Here is a 22,229-nt window from a genome sequence, read left to right as displayed (position 1 = left end):
CCGTTGTTGTCGCCTCTCGTCATTTCGCCGAACTCTATGCTTGCGCCGTCGATCACTTCATAATTGTCGCCTTCGTAGTTTTGTAGTTTTGCCTCTTCTTTATGGCTCCGTTATACTTATTGTTGTCTAGGGTTGTTTAGTTTATTCGCTTATATTCTACCACCATCCCACATATTAATATTATATAATTATATCTAATCGATTCACTGCTATTATGGTTTTTCACTTTTTGTGTGTGTAGTTGTCGACTTGACGTAATATCTAAATCGATGCACTGCTACCACTATGTAGACTTTTTGTGTGTTTTATTTGTAGGTGTCGATTGGCGTAATGTCTAAATCGATGCACTGCTAACCACTATGTTACACTTTGTGTATTTTTATAGCCTGTACCCAAAGGGTGAAAGCTATACTAGTTTCGTGCGCATGTATGTAACACAAGAAGGAGGCTTGGCAGACCCACAAAGTATATATATTCTTGATCAGGATGAGAAGACGAGTCGATATAGCCATGTCCGTCTGTCCGTCGTGTCTGTATGAGCGCAAAGATCTCAGTAAGGACAAGAGCTAGGACACCAAAATTGGTATCAAGGTTCCTATAAGCCCTAGGCAGAACGAGTTTGTTTATTTTATCTGATACACCCCCCCACCCCCCGCAATATATTATTTCTTATAACTTCCGTAATTCTCGGAATTTTAAAATCAATTTTGGTAGGTACATCCAATAGTACTAATGTGTCCGTGTGCCATCATTTCATCATGATAGTCAATTCTGAAGAAAGTTATAGCCATAAGTAAAATCACTGCTCATGCGCTGACTGCTTTTGTTCAACTTGTGCTGCATACATACACGCATATAAACCGCATAGGTACGTGATGTAAATGTATGCTGTTTAAAACTGAACATAACATTTATTCTAATTTAATTAATTAATTAATTTATTCATTTTTTGAATAATTTAATTTTTTTTAATTTTTCCTTTTGTGGAGAGTACAGGCTATTTTACTGTCGGGCTTGCTCGGCTGTAGCGTTCTATCTTGTTATATTTGTAGGTGTTGATTTGGCGTAATGGTCTAAATCAATGCACTGCTACTACGTTTCGTTTCACTGGATGAACAATTTTTTATTCATCCTACCGACTGCGCCAATTATATTTTGAGTATCGCGTACAAGAAAAAATAAAAAAGATTAATTTTCTTTTAAACTCTTTATTTGGACTAATCTCCGAAGTGTACAAAAGCGAACTAAAGCTAAAAGGCTAAATGCTAATAATATATATTCTTTACATGTTTCCATAAGTCGTTGACTTATGGGAATATGTTTACATATGCATTTTGGAATTCTTCTGAATTCTGTCTGGGCTGTTGCATGTGCATTTTCCCATAGAGCTTTTCTGCTTAGCTCGCTGTTTTGTAAATTTCGTGTGGCTGACTTCCCGTCTTTATCGAGTCCAACAATTGTGCAATATATTCATTAGTACTTGGTAATGATGAACAAGGTTCATTACCTTTTGGGAGTATAGTATTACTATACGTAACTGACCGTGCGTGCCGTTATTTGAGTATGCTTGTATGTGTGTGTAGGTGCGTTGACTGCGTTAGCGCGAACGAAATGCTGATACAGTCAATCGTGCACATATGAATGTATACCTATTTGCACTTTGCAAATATAATGTGAATATATATGTATGTCACTTTGTGCCGATTTTGCACATAAATTTTATAATATTAAACCGATTTTAGCGAATATATGTACGAATATAAATCACGTCGGGGTCACCAAAATGTGTAGTTATAGGCTTTTCTATAACTAATAATACGCAAGAATTATTGTTCGATTTATTTGGCGACTGTTTGGTTGCGATTGAAAACCATATTACAAGTTCAATATTAAGCGACGAAAAGAAAACTATTATGTACAATGTATATTATGTATTTTGCCGAAATGCAATTCAATTTATTAACTATTGCCAGTGCAATATTAATATAAAAATTGATCGAGTAGACGGAAACTAGGACTTACCGTACCGACACAAGCGAAAAGGAACGATGCGACTAACTATTGGATAACAAACAAGCAAGTGATTCGGCCGCTGCAGCAGTGCAGCGCCTTAGGCAAAATTATAGCAATTTAAGAACAATGCGTAAAGAAAACAAGTAAAAAAGCTAAAGTCGGGTGTCCCGACTTTGAAATACTCTGTACATATGTTTACAATAATTATAGAAAATAAAAGAATTAAGAAAATAAAAAAAAAAATTGATAGATTTTACCTCTCTCGGTATTCGAACTCACGTAAAGGGTTTATAATTGCACATTTATATAGCAATTGCGTCTGTGTGAGTGTATGTATGTCTATGCGCATCTATTTGTGTCTGTGTAAGCAATTTTCGCAGTCAACCAAACAGCAACATCAACAACAGCCGCGGGCACCGCTGAGCAGCGCTGCAGCAGCAATATATTTATGGCTATAACTTCTTGTTCTTCTACTTCTTGTTGAATCGGTTCTATCATAATGAAACTTGGCACAGGGACACATAATAAACTGGGGGTATTTCCAAATTTTAGTGCGAAATTCTAAGAATTACGGGAGTTACTATTTGTGTGGTAGAGGGGGGAAGGAGGGAAATTCCAAATATACATTTTCTGCGTATAAGGCATCTGGACTAAATTTAGTGTTCGTAGGTCTTATAGTCTCCGGAGATATAAGCGATTATATGAATGGAAAATCGGTAAAACCCCCATTGGGGAGAAGTGGGGGGGGGGGGGGAAATCAAAAAAATAAAACAAACTCATATGGCGTACACACATAAGGCATGTTTGTGCAAAATTTGGTGTCTCTAGCTCTTATAGTCTCTGACAGAACGGACAGACAGACAGGGCTACATCGACTCGTCTTGTCACGCTGATCAATAATATATATACTTTGTGGGATCTGCCACGCCTCCTTCTGCCTGTTACATTTTTCAGCTCCCGCAAACCTAATATACTCTTGTACATTTCATGTACAGAGTATAAAAATTTCCCGAATGATAGTAAGGAAATTAATGAAAATAAAATTTCGGAATGAAAGGAAGGAATGCGACAACAACAACACACAATTCCTGAATGATAGTAAGGAAATTGATGAATATTTCTGAATGAGAGTAAGAAATAAAGCGAGATAATTTCCTGAATGATAGTAAGGAATCAAACAACCCGAATGAGAGTAAAGAAAATGTAAAGTCCAGACCACTTCTGCTATTGTTGAAGGTGAAGAGGGTCGAGCAAATCAAACACAGAATGTCGTTGCAGGGTTTTTTTCACACGTCTTATTCTTTTGATTGTCCACTTAAGACTAAATTCATCGCTGCTCGCAGGCAGCTTTCTTGCAGCTCGCAGGCTTGCATTACACACGAGAGAGTAATTAACCGTTACAGTAGTGAGAGACTGCGGCATGAGAGAGCAGTGCTATATATGAGAGAGGCCGCAGGCCTGCCACAATATATTGTAAAAGCCTCAGGCGGAACACTTGTTTTAAACACTAGCCGTCGATTACTGGCAATATAAGGCTGCTATAGATTCACAAGTGGTATCGGAAGATAATCTTGATACAAAAACTTGTCTTCTGGGAGCTATAACAGTAAGAGCCGCGGGCTGAAGCAGAGCGGCAACTGACGCACTTGCTGCAGCTCGTGATGAGACTGCGGGGGATATTGCAGAAAATTTTTTATAGGAAGCTTTCTTAGAAGCTTTCGAAGTCACTACTGTCTTGCTTACTGCAGGAGGTTCTATCAATGGGGCTAAGGTGACCTGGGCAGGAGAAGGCACAGGGGAAATTTCAAACAAATTTCCAGGGGAAGCAGACAACGAGACTACTGGCGATGGATCAAGATCTACTGGAGAACTTGGGCGTAATGAGGTTGACGGCGCCGATCAAGGCGAGTAGTATAGATATGGGGTCGCTACTACTTTTTCACCTAAACTCCCCACATTTAGCAAAGGCGCCCACCATGTGGTGTGGTAGATATTAAAAGGATATTCACCACTAATTTCCAACTGGTGACCCAATTAGACTAATCAAAACCTGTTATGCAACTCAATACGACCTTGCTCAAATATATTCCCCTCAATATCAAAGTATGGTAATATGGTAAATATGGTATTTCACTTCTAACTAGAGATCCAATTCGCCTAGCAGAAATCCTCTAATTAAATATCTTACGATACTCAATTCCAGTTTACTAAAATAAATGAAAGTTGTATCAGGAACCGAACCACTGATCCGATTACGTAAGATTTCTAAGTTGGCGCATGAACCAAACCACTAACCCAATTAGTTTAACTTGTATGGGGAAATATTCACCACTAATTTCCAATACAATCTTGTTCAAATATATTCTCCTCAATATCAAAGTATCTAACCATATTTCACTTTCAACTAGAGATCCAATTCGCCTAGCAGAAATCCTCTAATTAAATATCTTACGCAACTCAATTTCCAGTTTACTAAAATAATGAAAGTTGTATCAGGAACCGAACCACGAATACGTATATTTTTGGTAGTAAATACTAAGCGTTAGTTAATCTGGTGCACTAGTGCATAAAGCATTGAAGGACGAATACATCAACAAGAAATAAAACCATGGATAAAATTTTCAAGAAAAACCCCTCAAGAGATGGTTACACCAAATCGTTTTATTGCAACTTGTGTGGCAGTGACACCCATACGGAAAATGCCTGTGCTAAGAAAGTAAAAAAAGAAGAAGCCAATAAACGATGATTGCAGACAAATGGCGCGCAGGCGTTTTTCCATTAACGAGATGGTTTTAAGTCTTTTCTATCTTAACTACACCATATCTATACTACTTTGATGCGTTCGAGCACTTCGTACTCCTACGCATAAGCGAACCCTTCGGGTTCGATTGAGTTTTGTAATCATTATTATCGTAATAAATAAAATTAAACTCATTGATAAATATGCTTCCTCATTTCATTCTTCACAGTTTTTCTTAACGTTTTTCTTATCGCATTTAAAGGTTGCTTTCCTATATCTATACTACTTGGAGTTCCAGCTGTTAGCTATTGTTTACTGCTTGAGCACATAATGTGTTCCAATACCTGCAGAGGTTATTTATGCCTTTTCTTTGGGGTTGATTTGAAAATGGTGAAGTGCTTGAACTGTCTCTGACAGACCATAAAATGATGAGTTTATGATTTTTGAGCTAAAGAAAAAAAAATATATGAAAGAAAAAAGAACACCGCCCTTCTAAGTCGATTGCTTCTTACCTGCTGCTGAATAAAACGCGAGGAACGACTTCGGTTCCTTTGCAGTTTACTGTAAGCAGTGCGTTACAACACTCAACGTTTTTTCAAGTTTAAAAAATAAATACCAAAAACATTTTTCAAAGTGGTTTGCGCGAATAACAATTCCAGTGCAATTTAATTTTGTTCAAACCAAAAAAACAAAAAACAAAACAGAAAAAGCGTTAACGTGATTCAGTGAAAAAAAATAAATAAATAAATAAAACAAACGTTGTGTTTAAAAACTAAAAACCAATACAACAATGTCCTTAAAAGTTAGTTGTGATCAATGCAAGACCACCATTGAAGGCGTTGAAGCCTTTGAGGAACACTACGCTGAGTGCTCAGGACCAAGGAACGCATTCACCACAATGATGGCGGCGGCAGCTAAAATTAGTAAAAGGGCATTTTCTGAGCAAGAAGAGGAAACCGCAAGCTTACGCCCTTCGAAGAAAATGAAAGGATCTGAGCCCGATGTAGACTGCTTGATATGCAAAACAAAAGTTCCAAAATTTTATAAAATTCATTTGAGAAGCTCAGCTCATAAAGACACTGCTTTTAAGCAACTAGATGGCAACAAGAACGTCCTTGTAATTTCACCAACAAGCAATTTCCCATGCAAAATTTATCGCATTAAGGGAGTACGTGAAAATATAATAGACGCAAAAGAATTTTATAACCACACGAAGCAAGATATTAAAACTCTGCTCGAACTAAGCATCAATGAGCATAATGCTATTAAGTACAGCTTAAAACTGTTCGGTGAATATGTTAAAAATTCAGAGGAAGGAACTGTTGCGTCGTTAAAGCACTTTGCCACTACATTAAATAGCATCTTTAATATCGATGAAATTGATGCTGAATTAGATAAAACAATTGAAAATCTTGCTTTATCATGAAGTGAGTTTCAAGAAAAAGATAGTGGATGGGCAATTCAAAAATTTACATATTTCGAAATGGTAGTTACGAAATTGGAGCACATTCGAGCTTCATCGTACTGCCCGCTGCCATCCAATATCAGAACCAAAGGAGCAATAACAAATGTTATGAATAATGATGCATATTGCTTTAAATGGACCGTTTTAGCGGCAATAAGGTTTCGCAAATATCCTGAAGAGCCTCTGAATTTGTTAACAGCTACAAAAACATATAGGATAAACGACATATCATCAAACAAAATAACATATGAACGGGAGACATTGGATTTTACTGGAATGACTTTTCCTGTTGATAGAACAGATATAGCTCGTTTTGAAACATTGAATCGCAAATTCAGAGTTTTAATATCTTTGTTTTGGAAAAACGCTCTGATGGAAGTTCGAAGGTCGTTGGACCATCCTATCATACGAAGCAGAAAAAAGAAATTCATATAAGCATGCTGGCATTTTATAATGAAGAAAAGCATCAGTACCATTATGCACTGATAAGGGACACAAAAAGACTCCTAAAGGCACAGTTTACAGCGAGTCATGTATCAGGTGGTACTTTTTGCGAGTCATGCCTTCATTATTATACCCAAGGCCATAAAACTCATAATGAAAAAGAGTGTGGTAAAGTAAGAGCTAGCTATCCTGCTCCAGGATCGTCAATTAAGTTTGAGAATTGGCGTAAAAAACTATCTCCACCTGTCACCATCTATGCGGATATTGAGGCTGTTTTGGAGAGATATAGCACATTTTTAAACTCGCCCAACGTATCGTACACTACAAAGGCCCAGAAGCATACTGCCTGTGTGGTTTCGTTCAATGTAGTCCATAAATATAGACCTGAACTAAATGAAACATGGCAATATGAAGGTAATTTATTTCACCATTTATCCTATAAACAAGTTTCGAAAAATATGAAACCTTTTAAATTTTCAGGAAAGGATTGTATGGATATGTTTTGTCTAGCCTTACAAGCTACAACAGACAGACTTTATGACCTATACTGGGCAAAACCTGCTAAGCCATTGGAGGAACTCGACATCGCAGATGCAATCCTACAGGAATACGAAAAATGCTGCGCCTGTGAAAAGGACATTCCTGATGGTGATCGACAAAGGCTTATAATTATTTTAATGGCGAGTATATGGGGCCTATACATAGCAAATGTAAAAATGAGTACAAGTTTAAGTTTCCAGCTTTCCCTGTAGTTTTTCATAATTTATCTAGGTATGACATTCATTTATTTATATGCCAGCTAGGTAAAAACTTAACTGCAATTCCATGCAATAAGGTTGTATATAACAGTACTAAACAAGAAAGGAATGCTAAAGTCGAGCAGGCTCAACTCTTAAATACCCTGTACCACCCCACAAAAAATAATTAAATTAATTAATTAATTAAATTTAATTAATTAACTAAATTAATTTAATTAATTAACTAAATTAAATATAAAATATTCCATGCATGCATACATACATTTACATTTGCATCAGAATCGTGCCTTATGCGTGTTTGTGTACTTGTACATATGTATGTATGTGTGCATTGGGCCTGGTTATATGGCTATAACTTTCTTTCCGATTATTCTATCATAATGAGACTTGGTATACGGTTATATAATAACTAACCTAATGTGACTACCAAATTTTTAGTTCAAAATTCCAAGAATTACGGGAGTTATAGAAAATCGTTAATAGTGGGGGAGTGGGGGGGTGGATCAGAAAAATGAACAAACTCGTCCTTTCTCGGTCTCAGGAGAATCTGTATACCAAGTTTGGTTATTCTAGCTCTTATACTTTCGGAGATCCTTGCGTTCATACAGACAGACAGACGGACAGACGGACAGACAGACGGACAGACGGACATGGCTATATCGACTCGGCTTGTCATGCTGATCAAGAATATATATACTTTGTGGGGTCTACCAAGTATACAGGGTACAGGGTATAAAAAGTTGTAAAAGATAATAGATATTTGTATAATATAAACTTCATCGATTCTAATAGATTTTTAAACTCTAGCTTAGAAAATTTAGCAAGTTATATGGATAAGGATAATTTTCACTTATTAAAAAATCAGTTCCAGGGTCAAAAGTTTGACTTAATGTGTAGAAAAGGTATCTTTCCGTATGACTATTTGGATACATTTGAAAAATTGGATGATACTAGTTTACCAAGTAGAGAAAATTTTTATAACTCCTTAGCCGATGAGGAATGTTCAATAAAAGATTACAGCTTTGCTCATAAAGTTTGGAGCACATTTAAATGAAAATCATTAAAAGAATATCTTCTTCTGTATTAATTATGCAACAGCACCCTCACTTTCTTGGGATGCTATATTAAAAATTACTAAAGTAAATTTAGAGCAAATCAGTGATCCTAATATATACAATTTCTTAAAAGTTGCTATCCGAGGTGGTTTAACACAATGTACCAAAGGCTAGTAACTGCTAATAAGAATATTTAAAAAAATTTAATCCAGCACAGGATAAGGTTTTTTGGCATATATTGATGCTAACAATTTATATGGTTGGGCTATGTCCCAAGAACTTCCTATTTCCGACTTTCGCTTCTTAAGTACCTATGAAATAGGATTATTAAATATTTCAAATCTTTCCGATAAAGAAGCCAACGGTTATATACTTGAAGTGGACTTAGAATATCCCAAAAAAGTTCATGATAAACATAATAGCTTACCATTCTGTCCAGAAAATAAGATACCCCCTGGTGGGAACATAAAAAATTATTAGCAGACTTAACTAATAAAAAAAAATTATATTATTCATATTAAGCAACTTCAGTTGTGTCTCCAGAATGGTCTTGAATTAACAAAAATTCATAGAGTACTCACTTTTAAACAAAGCCCTTGGCTAAAGCCGTATATTGACCTGAATACAGAGCATAGGAAAAAATGCGAAAAACGACTTTGAAAGAATTTTTTTAAATTAATGAACAATGCCGTTTATGGTAAAACCATGGAAAATGTCGAGAAAACGTCGAGATGTTAGACTAGTGAGTAGATATGAATCAGCTCAAAACTCTGGGGGTTACAGACAACTTGTAGCTATGCCGAATTGCCATAGCATTGAAATATTTAATAATGATTTAGCAGCAGTAGAACTTTCTCAACTAGAAATAGTATATGATAAGCCGATTTATATAGGATTCACAGTTTTAGAACTTTCAAAATGGTTGATGTATGAATTTTATTACGAATTTCTTACTACCGTATCAGACACAATTAAAATAGTATACATGGATACCGACTCTTTTATTACATCTTCAACCGTTGACATATATGAATTAATTAAACAATATCCTGAAAGATTCGATACATCAAACTATAATGAAAGAAATAGATTCGGAATATTACCTGCTAATAACAAGGAACTAGGTTTAATGAAGGATGAAAATGCTGGGAATATAATGAAGTCCTTCGCGGGTTTGAAAGCAAAAGCTTATTCATATATCGTTGAAACAACAAAAGAAATTGATAGTGAAATTAAAAAAGTAAAAGGTGTTAAGAGATCTGTTGTAACAAAATTAAATCATTCCGATTATATTGAATGTATCCGAAAAAGGAAAATATTTTTGGGACAGCAAAGGGTGATAAGAAGCAGGGCACATACTCTTTATACTGAAATTGTAAATAAAGTAAGTCTTAATTATAAAGATGATAAGAGGTATATTACTGAAGATAGAATTAATACTTTAGCGTGGAGTCATTATAAAATTGACTTGAATCCAAAATAACGAAAATTCTCAATTGTATTTTATATTTAAAACATAGCATTTTATATATTTATAAGCACCAATGAACTGTATATGTATTGTATATGTAAATAAACTTGTATTTAAACAAATAAATAAATTATTGAAAAGCAATTGTCTTTGTTAATCAATTTTTTTATTAATGCTCTTATTATTTATTTATTTATTTATTTATTTATTGTTAATTACTTCCTAGCGCAACAAGTAGAGTTACTTATATGTTATAGCACTAGTCACATAAAGAGTTTTACATATGTACTATACTAGTTAGTTTATAATGAGATTATATTAAAATTTGAGACAGAGAATTAAAATAAGTTTAATAAAATTTATATTTTTCTTAAAACTAAATTACATTGTAAAATGATTGTATATGTCATGCTTGTTATCGTGACAGTTTATTAATGCTAATTTTGAAGATATTTTTTTAGATTACTTCGAAATTGAGTAGCGTTTCTGATGTTTTTTATGTGTGTTGGTAGTCCATTCCAAATGCGAACAGCATATATGAAAAATTGTCTGTCGGATAAAAGAAGCCTGTGGCGCTGACATACTAAGTTATGAGTTCTTAGAGATGTGGAAAATTTAATTCTTTGATACAGGTATGCTGGTTCCTTAGTATTTATCAATTTTTGTAGACATAATAAAACTCGAAAGTTTATCCAAGACATGATACTTAAGTTCAAAAGTTGGTATGCATAGCTGGTGACATGATCAGAGCGTCTTAGACCGAAAACATAACGAGCGACACTATTGTAAGCGACTTTTAGTTTTCGGAATGAAATTGCGTCACAATTTGCATATACCTCAACACCATAAGATAGCATTGGAAGTATGAATGTTTTCGCTATCATCATTCGCAGATTTACAGGTAGGAATTGCTGAGTCAAGTTCAGAAGTCTTAACGCACCATAAACCTTACTGTTAGGTATTCGATACCTTGTTAAGTATTATTGTAAAAGTGTCACCTGGTCACATTGATCTTGTGCCCTTTAGCTACACATTTTGAATTGTAACACATTCTGGAAATATACGCGGCCTGATACACAACAGAATTGGCGACGAGGAAAATAAAAGTTAGGAAAATAAAGGTTAAGAAAATAAAAGTTAAAGAAGAACAAATAAATGACCAGCATGACTACAGCAGCACCTATAACTCCACAATTTTATCACATGATAAGCATACCCGAGTTTGTGCCAAACAGTGAAACGTTTGCAATTTGGAAAGAAAAATTTGAAATACACATGTGCGAGCAAAGTGTGAGTGAAGAAAATGCAAAAAAATCAACGTTGTTGAAATCAATTGGAACAGGCCCGTATGGTGTATTACACAGTTTATGCAGTCCAGATTCACCTGTATCAAAGTCATACAAGGAAATTTGCGAAATACTTTCAACGCACTACACACCACCTACACTTGTTTTTCGAGAACGAAAAAAGTTTCATATGGCAGTCAAAGGCGAAAATGAGACAATTGCAGAATGGTATGCCCGTTTAAAACAGTTGGCATGTAGCTGTAAATTTGGTGTCTATTTGGAAGCATTCGTACTTAACCAATTTGTGATGAGTCTTCCTAATGCAATATTTGAACGCATGTGCGAAGAAGATGAACGTCTATCTCTTTCTGACGCACTAAGAAAGGCAATGATAATGGAGACCAAAGATTTTGCAAAGAGGACAGGAGAGAACATCAGTTACGTGAACAGAAGCAGCGCAAATCAAAGAAAAAAGCGAAACTGCAACAATAGAAACAACGGCAGTTATGACACTGGAAGTTTCAAGGGCAACGGAAGATCACATGGGATGAACTTCAAAAGCAGTAGCAGCGACGGTAGTGACGGCGACGCAGGCAGAGGCAAAAAGCAGCAGAAATTCTGTGTGCACTGTGGTTGGAAAAATCATCGATCTGAAGAGTGCAAGTACAAACATCTAAATTGTCACACTTGTGGGAAGAAGGGTCATTTGGCGAGCGTATGTAATTCAAAACGAATAAATTGCGTATCGAATTTACAATCTGAAGATCCTATGTTAGATACTAAGCTAAATGAATTTAATTTTTCTGTATTTAGCGTGGCACCAACTTCTTCTGGTGAGGTTTACGTGTTACCGGTTACAATTGATGGTTGTAACATGAACGTCACTTGCGATACTGGAGCATCTTGTACAATTATTCCATATTCAGTTTATGAGAAGGCAGTGATGAAGAAGCCGCTCAGAGAATGTAATGTTCCGTACATGGACTACAATGGTCGTCTTATTGAAATTGTCGGTGAGTACGATGCAACAATTGAATATCGAGGCATAAGAAAAGAAATGGTTATAGTAGTTGCGAAAACAATGAGTCCAGCTTTACTTGGTAGAACATTTTTGAGATCGTTTAATTTTGAATTAGTTCAAGTTAACAATGTTAGCGAAAGTGAACAACTCTCTGTACTTACAAAACAAATAAAAAGTGAATTTGCAGATGTGTTTAGACCCGAATTAGGTTCTTTTAATGGGAGCAAAATTATGTTACAAATAGCGGAAAACACCAAGCCAATATTTTTCAAGCCTAGGCCGCTACCATTAGCATGGAAAGACCGCGTTGAACAAAAATTACGCGCTTTGATTGAGTTAGGAGTTTTAGAACAAGTTGATAGTTCTGATTGGGGAACCCCATTGGTTCCGATTCTTAAGCCAGATGGTGATATAAGAATTTGTGGAGACTACAAAGTTTCCGTAAATAGATCATTAGTCGATGTACGATATCCGTTACCACGAATTGATGATATTTTTGCAGCACTTCAAGGAGGCGTATTATACACTAAACTTGATTTAAGCAATGCTTATAACCAGTTGCACCTAGATGAGCAATCTCAGTTGTTGTGCACATGGAGCACACATATTGGACTTTTAAAAGTCAAACGATTACCTTTTGGTATAAAAACAGCAGCAGCAATATTCCAAAAGACAATGGAATGTTTATTCCAAGGAATAAAAGGAGTCGTAGTTTATCAGGACGACATTACAGTAACAGGAAGCAATCTTCAAGAACACATTTCAAATTTAAAAACAGTTCTTAGCAAGCTGAATCAGCCGGACTAACTTTAAATGCAAACAAATGTGAATTTTTTCAAATCTAAAATTCGTTACTTAGGGTTCTCAATAGACAGGTACGGATTAAGCAAAAATGTTGATAGAGTTCCAGCGTTTTACTAGCACCCACACCTAAAAATGTATCTGAATTACGAGCATTCATTGGAATGGTGAATTATTATTCAAAGTTTGTTAAAAACTTCGCACAGATAATGAGTCCATTATATGTACTTTTGCAGAAAGATTCAAAATTTGTTTGGACAGTTGAATGTAACAAAGCATATGAGAGAATTAAAAGTGAGATAACTTCAGAACAAGTCTTAGTGCATTATGACGCAAACTTGCCTATTGTCTTAACGACTGATGCCAGTAGTAATGCCGTATCTGGCGTACTAGCACATAGATTTGCTGATGGTCTTAAACCGATAGCATTTGTTTCCAGAGCCTTATCAAAAAGTGAAATTAATTATAGCACACTGGATAAGGAAGCTCTCGCGATTGTATATAGTGTAATGAAGTTGAAACAATACCTTCTAGGGATCAAGTTCATCTTGAGAACTGATCATAAGCCCCTCTTGGGAATATTTGGAGATAAAAAAGGATTGCCACTTATGGCGTCTGCACGTTTGCAGAGGTGGGCTTTAATATTGTCAGGATTTCAGTACACAGTTGAACACATAAAGGGTTCATTAAACGAGGCTGACGGACTTTCAAGGATGCCTCAGTTATACAAATCAAACGAAGATGAGGAATACAATTATATTAACTTCATTCAATCTGATATACCGTTTAAACAACAGCCTTATTTATATGATTGTTCCATGTCAAGCTTCTGTTGAAGCAGAAGCCTAAGTTATTAGCTTGATCGACATATTCAATCGGAGTGTCTCCAATCACAAGGGAGTTGAAGTTTGAAGTGTTTAGTTGGTTTTTATAGATTACTAGGCATTTAGATTTAGTGGGATTGAGTTTTAACCCATTGTTTTTAGCCCAGTCAGAGATTTTACCTAGTTCACCATTACTAACACTTATACACTCATTTAATTTAGTAACAGGACGACTAACATACATTTGAACATCATCAGCATACAGGTGGACTTTACTGTTAGACAAGACATAAGGGAGGTCATTCACGTACAAGGTGAACAATAGTGGACCAAGAACAGATCCCTGTGGAACACCGCGACTAACAGGTAACAACGAAGAATGATCAGACGATATTACAACAGCTTGACGCCTATTGGACAAATAAGAATGTATAAAAGTTGTTGCCGTTTTTGAGAAGTAATACATTCTATTAAGTTTAGTGCACATTATTTCATGATTAACACAATCAAATGCCTTACTGAAGTCGAGTAAGCTTAAAAAAGTAACACAGCCAGTATCCATTTGACTGCGAATATCTTCAACCACATTTAGGACAGCTGTGGTACAACTTCTGTGCTTTCTGAAACCAGATTGGTCATCGCATAAGAGAAGGTTTTTGTTTAGAAAGTCACTAATCTGGTTTGCTATTAGATTCTCGAAAACTTTTGAGAGATAAGGAAGAATAGCAATAGGACGGTATTCATTGTTAGTCTTAGAAATAGGACAGATTTTTGACATTTTCCACTTATCAGGAAAGCAGGAAGTCATAACTGATGTGTTAAAAATGTGTGTAATATGCGCATTGCTAAATTGTGAAGTATGATAAGCTCGTTTGGCAGCATTTATCAAGCAAGATGCTTGCTTTCTGAGGTATTTGAACTTAGAATAGTGATATTCAGATTTATATCTTTTCCACTTTTCATATGCATCATTACGTTTTTTAATGGCAAGTCTAATTGTGTCATTAAACCAAGGTTCTTGTGTGGGTCTAACGATTTTCGTTCGTAGTGGTACGAATTTGTGGTAGAGGTAGCTTATTTTGTGTTCGAATTGTTGCAGTTGAGAATCGACCGTGGGTAACCGGTAAATATCGTCCCAATCAAGTAAAGAAAATTCGTCATTTAGCTGTGCAATGTCAATATTCTTAAAATCTCTATAATCTTTTTATCAATAAAAGTGTCAAGTGTCAAGAAGATAAGGTCATGTTCAGAGAACACAGGTACAGAAAGTTGGTCGTATAGTAAGATTTTCTTTAAATTATTAATAAAAAAAAGGTCAAGTAATGTGTTAGAGGTTTGTGAGAAATGTGTTGGTTGTGTTGCATTAACAATTTTCATGCCTAATGCCTCCATATCATCAACTAGACGAGCGTCACACAGAGCATTGGAATTGAAATCACCCGTTAGAATTACGTCTTCATAGTTCATTGAGATGTCAGAAAATATACTGATCAGATCAGTGTAGTTTGTGTTGCGGTGAGGTCGATAAATGCAGCCAATTAAGATGTTTCGGCAGTTTTTTAGGTGATATAGTGAGATAAAAAGGTATTCAATTGCACACCCCTCAGGTTGTTTGCATATAATTCTGGCTTTGATTTTCTTACTTACATATATTGCAACTCCGCCCGCATGGCCTGCACGATCAGATCGGAAAACATTAAATCCATCACAATTAATCAACGAACTACACATGTCAGACATAAACCTAGTTTCAGACACACATATAACATCAACCTTGGAATTTACAAACATATTCCTAAATTCTTCTATCTTGTTCGTTAGGCTTTGCGCATTGATATGACAAATATGTAAGCCTGGCTTTCGGTTGCAAAGAACTTTTAGCATTGTATGGCTGCTCGCATTTAAACTACTATTACGAATTTGCATATTTAAGTATTTGAAGTCGTTTCAGAAACGCACTCGAAGTATACGATGTAAAATATAAATAGAAAGAATAGATTAATTTAAAACAAGCATGACAGTTACTACTACAAATAACAATGTTAAAATTAAAGCATACCAGAAGTTTCTTAAGTGCGAAAGTTACTATTGCTAAGGTGTTCCCCTAAAGCTCCAACGCCGTCCGTCTCAGCCGATGGCACGGCAAGGGGGGTTAAAGCTTTTATGCAGTTATTCTGCAGTGCCAAGAGCGTTTGCATGCCATCAACACGAACAACTGTATCGCAAGTAGGAGTTTTAACATGCACTAATGCGCGGCGAGTAAATACTGATAAGAGCAACTTCTGTTTCTTCATTTTCATTGCCTCTTTAAAAATATCATAATTTCGGTTGCTTAGTTGCTCATTTATGTAAATTGGGGTTGGCGAGTCAAAACCTAGGAGCAGCAAGTTTAGTTGTTGTTGAGTTTCTCGCCGGTATGTGCCAATTGCCCGCAAAAGTGAAGTTTTATCGCGCATGTGTTCGAGTCTAATTATTATCACCGGATCAACAATGGAATTATTGGTCCTGCTTTGCTTGACCCGATAGATTTCTTTCAACTTGGGTGCCGGAGTTACTCCTAAGGCGAAGCAGAGAGAGTTGAAAATCGCCTTAAGATTTTCATTTTCTACATACGGGACACCGTGGAAACGCAAGTTATTTGCTATATCTGCGTTTTCCTGCTTAGAAAGCTGATATTCTAATCTGGATTTCAGGTCACCCACCTGTACACGCAAGTCGCAAGCGGCATTGGCGGCATCGAGCTGCGCAGCGAGCTTCGTCTCAAGCACACCCACCCGCTCCCTCAACAAGGACAGCTCTTCAACCTCGCGTTCAATGTTATTCACACGCTCATGTAGCTGCTTCAGTTCATCAGCCATGCGATCGAACCGCTCCAGCACCACGTTGAGGATGCGCTGCTCAGTATCTCCCATATGAGTGGTGAAGAGGCTGGCCTGCTCTTCAAAACGCAAATTCATCATTGCCATTATCTTCGATGAAACAGCTTCCGACTGGCGGCCCTCCTTAAGGTCAGTGCTGGTGTTTTCACGTGCACGTTTGTTGGGTTGCGGTGCCATGTTGTTTAGTGTAGTTCGAAATTCGATTTCTCGGTTTGTATTTTATTGAGTGATTCGTTGAACGCTGATGCGAGAGTATTTGTGAGAGTATGACTCAGTGTTTCAGTGTTGGTATTGTTCTATTTGTATGTAAAATTTTGCGCGCTTGAAAAATGCTTTCGTGCGAATATTCTTATTATTGTTATTATTATTAATGCCTTTAATTAAATTTTACACGAACAGTTTCAAGTTTCACTGTAACTTCACTAAGGGCGTAAAATGTCCCATAGAACTTAACAAATTAAAGATTTGATCGGAGCGATAAAAAACACGTCTGTTTGCAAGCAAGATTAGTGCTTCGATTACAATATATTTTTCTTAGCGATCCATGAATTATGGCTTTCATCGAAACCTTTTTTTTTTACCAATACCTTATTACCTTTAGTTGTCAAAATTTTCTCAACGAGATAAGCATTCTTATCTTTAACCTTTTGAAGTTCATACTCATAAAATGAACCCTCAATCAATTCCTTGTTATAGTCTTGTAAAGTATTCGTCACTGGAGAAGTTGACTTAACTTTTTTTACTGTAAATATTTCGGTGGTCCAGTTTGGTTCATAACCTTTTTCGAAATACCCTTTGTATTTACTTATTCGAACCGAATCTCCTACTGAATACTTGTGCGACGGAAATACTTTAGGATAATTGTACACAGTATTTAAAATAAATTCTTCATTTTGCTTTCCAACAGAAGTGGGTTTCATTTTAATGGTCCTATGATATGTGTTGTTATACTTTGATACTAAATCTTATATTCGATCTATCCATCTATTGTTTCCTTGCATACTAAACATTCTCCACATTAGATTTTTAAGGGTTCTGTTAAAACGCTCACAGATCGAAGCTTTTAAATGTGTGAAGGTATGGTAATGATTGATTCTTTTCTGATTCATTAAAAGCTTAAAGCTTCTATTAAAAAACTCTTTGCCTTGATCTGATTGAATATTTTTAGGAATCACATCTGATCTCAAAAAAAACATTTGTAACTGCTGATACGATGTCCTCAGCAGTTTTATTTTTAACTGGTTCTACATAAGCAAATTTTGAGAATGTGTCAATGACAGTGAGCAAGTAGCGGTATCCATTATTTGATTTTTGAAATGGAATCATTTCAACTAAATCAATTTGCCAAGTATCATTTAATCCTTTTTGTACAAATTTGCGTCGAGTAAAGTTTCTTCTAGCTTGTTTATGAATTTCAAAAAAAACTTGTTCTTTACTCATTTTAAATTGCTTATTTATATACTTAAATTAATGTCTCTCTTCTAAGTTGCTTTTGTAAAACTGTTTGCTTATACACACTAACATCATGTTTTATTTCCTTACACATCTTTTTAGAAATTTCAAAACATATGCGAGTTAAATCTATTTGGACATCTTGCGAATATGAAGCATTCAATTCGCTTAAATGTATTTCATATTTATTAAGCTCTACACATTTAGGAATTATGTGATTGTGATAAATAAAAGAAATCTGCTTTTGTAATATCGTATTCCAGCACAAAAATGTTGTTATCATTACACCAACTCTTAAAAACGATCTCCATATTTCACTATCAAACTCAACTTTGTTACCATACTGGTTCAACGTCATAATACACTGTCTATCATTTTTTCTAAATTTAAAATTACATTTTATTGTCTGCAACAGAGGGTGGTCTATTATAGTATCAGGCATTAAAAACTCGTATTGATCAAGTTTTAGTTGAATATACTCCTTATAGGTTAGTAATTGAATCCACTCCTCTTTTTCTAATCCAATCCAGTTATTTTTGTTTTGTTGAATCCAAACGATAGGAGTAAATTTTCGGCTTGTAGAAAATCCACATTTTAACTTTAGATTATGTATTATGTAATATTCGAAACCAAAAATAATTTCATGATCTTGGTTTTTTTTTTTGGAGTTCTTATTGCATTTGCTTGTTAGCTGATGATCTATTTTATTTGAAAACGTCTAACGAACTAACTAGAAAATGGCTTTGCTGCCTTGTAGCGTGCTGCCTATGCGGCTATGCAGCGGATCGTCCTGATCTTTTTCTTTATTTGTTGAACGAAACGAACCACATATGTCTAAAGGTTCGGGGCGTGCACCTCTAGCTATGCTCTAACTAGTTCGCCGGATTGTCAGGGTTATTCCTACACTTTAGACACATACACTCTCGCACAATATTTTAGGTGCACTAAACGGGAAAAAGCAATATCAATAAAACCGACTAAAACCTACTGTGTTACCCGACAGAATCTATCGCCTAATCAGATCAATTACTTGTTGTTTGGGAACCAAGGTGTTGTCTGTTCCCTTTCTTTACCCACCCAACCAATGCAATTCAATCATATATATATATATATATATATATATATATATATATCTATATATATATATATATATATATATATATCTATATTATATCTATATATATCTATCTATATATATATATCTATCTATATATCTCTATCTATATATATATATATCTCTATCTATCTCTATCTATATCTCTATATATTATCTATCTCTACCATATCATATATATCATCGATAGTGAATTGACCCTCATACAACTAAAAGCTTTCTTGTCGTGTAGACTTCATCATGCTTCAGTAGAACACTTCAAAGGGTTTAAGCCATCAGTTCTTCTTATTTAACGTCATTTATTAATTATTTTCATAGTATTTGGGCAAGCCGATAAAGAGAATTATTCGAATATTCAGAAAGGAGGCCAAGAAAATAATTAAATTACGTATAAAGAAAGGAGATTACTTACAATAGAAATAAACAAAAGTGCAAGTACCGAAGTTGATATACAAATTAAGGTAATACTAATATTCATTTAAAGGAACAGGAGATTATCTCTATTATTTCATTATTGTGACCAGATCGATGGAAGAAATCTATAATTTTAACATGGGCTGATCAGCAATAAAAAAAAATAAAGCAAAATGCACTATTTATACGTCTATATAGATATGCAAAATAGATAAATAGAAGCTGGGTGTTGAGCTGCGACCGGGACGGCAAGCGGTGGTTGACGGGTGACGTAATATGCTACGTTGAGCTTAAATTTCCATTTCTTCCATGGCCATTCCGTTTAAATAAGAAACATCGCTGACTCGACAAATGGCTTTTAATGGATTCTGTCTGGGAAGATCCGAGCGCCTCCCAGTCGATTTAGGACTGGTCGTAGAAAGTTTGGGATATTGCGTGGTTCACCAATTATATTCCACGTTTAGCAATTAGCAATGGTAGCTTTTAGGTGGTTGTGCTCTCCAACCGTATCTACCACTTGTTTAAGAATATTACCAATTTGAAGTTATTGGATAATACCGGCAAGACCAATTTCTATAAACATGTTTACTTTAGTACGGGTACCACTTTAGCAGTAATAACATACCTTGCCAGACAGCAAATACACTTCACTGATTTTAATAATTCAATTCTTGTAAACTGGTTAGCGTATTGTGCTATTTTAATCAAAGCACATGTAATTTAATTTATTGTTGTCTCAAAAATTAAATATGCACGTCCGCTTAGCTCAAACTTCTCTTTCGCAATGCCTGGCCTTTCCTACTTAATATAAGCAGAGAGTGCAAAAATCGAACTTTTGCGCTCTAGCTTTCGTTCAGATAACTGTATGATCGTATGACCATCGCCCCAGCAAGTGAGCTTAAGTCAAGGTCACCTAAGAGAGCAAAATTAGCGTTGTTCTTATCTCTCAATCTGACAATAATTAAGAGATTGGATAAATACAACATTGTAGAAAATCAGCCACTACAGCCTCCATATAAAGAGTCTTTGATATAATAAAAGGAACTCAGTATTGAAATTGTCATCAAGTCGAAATGTTAAAAATCGATAGAAATTCAAGCGTAGCAGTGGATTTTCAATATGTGTATGGAAATAATAAGCAAATCTTTGTTAAGGAATTGGCATTCATGCAAACTGGTTCAGTGCTACCAAATTTTTTTCATTTTAAATCTCCATATGGTACTAAGGAGCTGGATAATGATGTTAGGAAAACGCAGTACATAACCCTGATGAATATAAATGGACTAGACTGGTCTTCTGGCAATATATCATATTTGAACCTTGGAGACATACTATCGCCGCTAAATAGTTTTTCTACAGTCATTGTACGAGGAGAAATTAAAAAACAGTTTTTACGAAAATATTTGACGACTAATATTGTCGATGTTGATATGGGAAAAAACTTATCATGTTTCCCAAACTATTTTACTAATTGTAGAATACATGCAAAACTAACAACCAAATGTGCACTCAATAATTTGTTTAAGATTTTTGTATTCCTAGAAAATTCTAATTACGAAATATATGAAATTTAAATTATAAAATGTTGGTTCAATTTGTTCACCCGTTCACGATGCTAATTAGTGGACCTTCAGGATCAGGAAAAACCACTTTTTTAAGAAATCTTCTTCTTATGAAACAGTCGTTGATAAGTGAAAATATCAATCGAGTCAATTGGTGCTATGGAGAAGAGAATGCAAGACCTAATTTTAATAATGTTGAATATTACAAAGGTGTTCCTGAATCTTTTGAAAATTATGAAAATGAGCCTGTTCTAATAATATTGGATGACTTAATGATGGGATCATTTACTAAACATGTTTGTGAATTGTTTACTAAAGGGTCGCATCATAGAAATTTATCTGTTATAGTGGTTACACAAAACATATTTCATAAATCTTCACATACACGGGATATATCACTGAATACTAAATACATCATTGTTTTTAAAAATCCTCGAGATAAACTGCAATTTCAATACTTAGCTAGGCAAATTTACCCTGAAAACCCAAATGAATTAATGAGAATATATAAGGAAGTAACAGAAGAACCGCATGGTTATTTACTTATCGATCTTACTCAACGAATGAACGACCTTCTAAGGTTTCGTACAAGTATTTTCAGTGCAGAATTCTCATATTGCTACTGCGATATAACTGAAAATGGTTTACAAAAAGAGCCTAAAACGGCTGAAAGCGAACAAGCATATGTTGTATGTTTCTGAAAAAGGCTAACTCTAAATTAAGAAAAGCAATAATAAGCCATACCGGAAATGACCTTATAAAAACATTAGTTGAAATTGTATTTAACACTTTAAGTGGAAACAACAATTTAAACGGCAAGCAACTCAACCATCTGAAACGGTATAAAAATGTACTACGTAAGATTTCGTGCCCAAAACGCTCAATAAATTCAAAGAGAAAAGTTCTTATACAAAACGGTGGGTTTCTTCC

At 35.2% G+C, this 22,229-nt stretch overlaps 1 protein-coding gene across 1 annotated transcript; it reads left to right on the top strand.

Moving 5' to 3' along the window:
* The first annotated feature begins 11,101 nt into the window (after positions 1-11,101).
* Positions 11,102-13,001, top strand: LOC115620178. The gene is made up of 2 exons (XM_030513304.1): positions 11,102-11,951; positions 12,046-13,001. The coding sequence occupies exons 1-2, from the start codon at positions 11,102-11,104 to the stop codon at positions 12,108-12,110; spliced, it is 915 nt and encodes a 304-aa protein (XP_030369164.1). The 3' UTR covers positions 12,111-13,001.
* The last annotated feature ends 9,228 nt before the right edge of the window (positions 13,002-22,229 follow it).

The sequence above is a fragment of the Scaptodrosophila lebanonensis genome, unplaced genomic scaffold (assembly GCF_003285725.1).
Source record: "Scaptodrosophila lebanonensis strain 11010-0011.00,11010-0021.00 unplaced genomic scaffold, SlebRS2 tig00000021-arrow-arrow-pilon, whole genome shotgun sequence".
In the NCBI taxonomy this organism is placed as follows: Eukaryota; Metazoa; Arthropoda; class Insecta; order Diptera; family Drosophilidae; genus Scaptodrosophila; species Scaptodrosophila lebanonensis.
The sequence above is the reverse complement of the archived record's forward strand: the minus strand, read 5'-3'. Positions and strand labels throughout refer to the sequence as shown.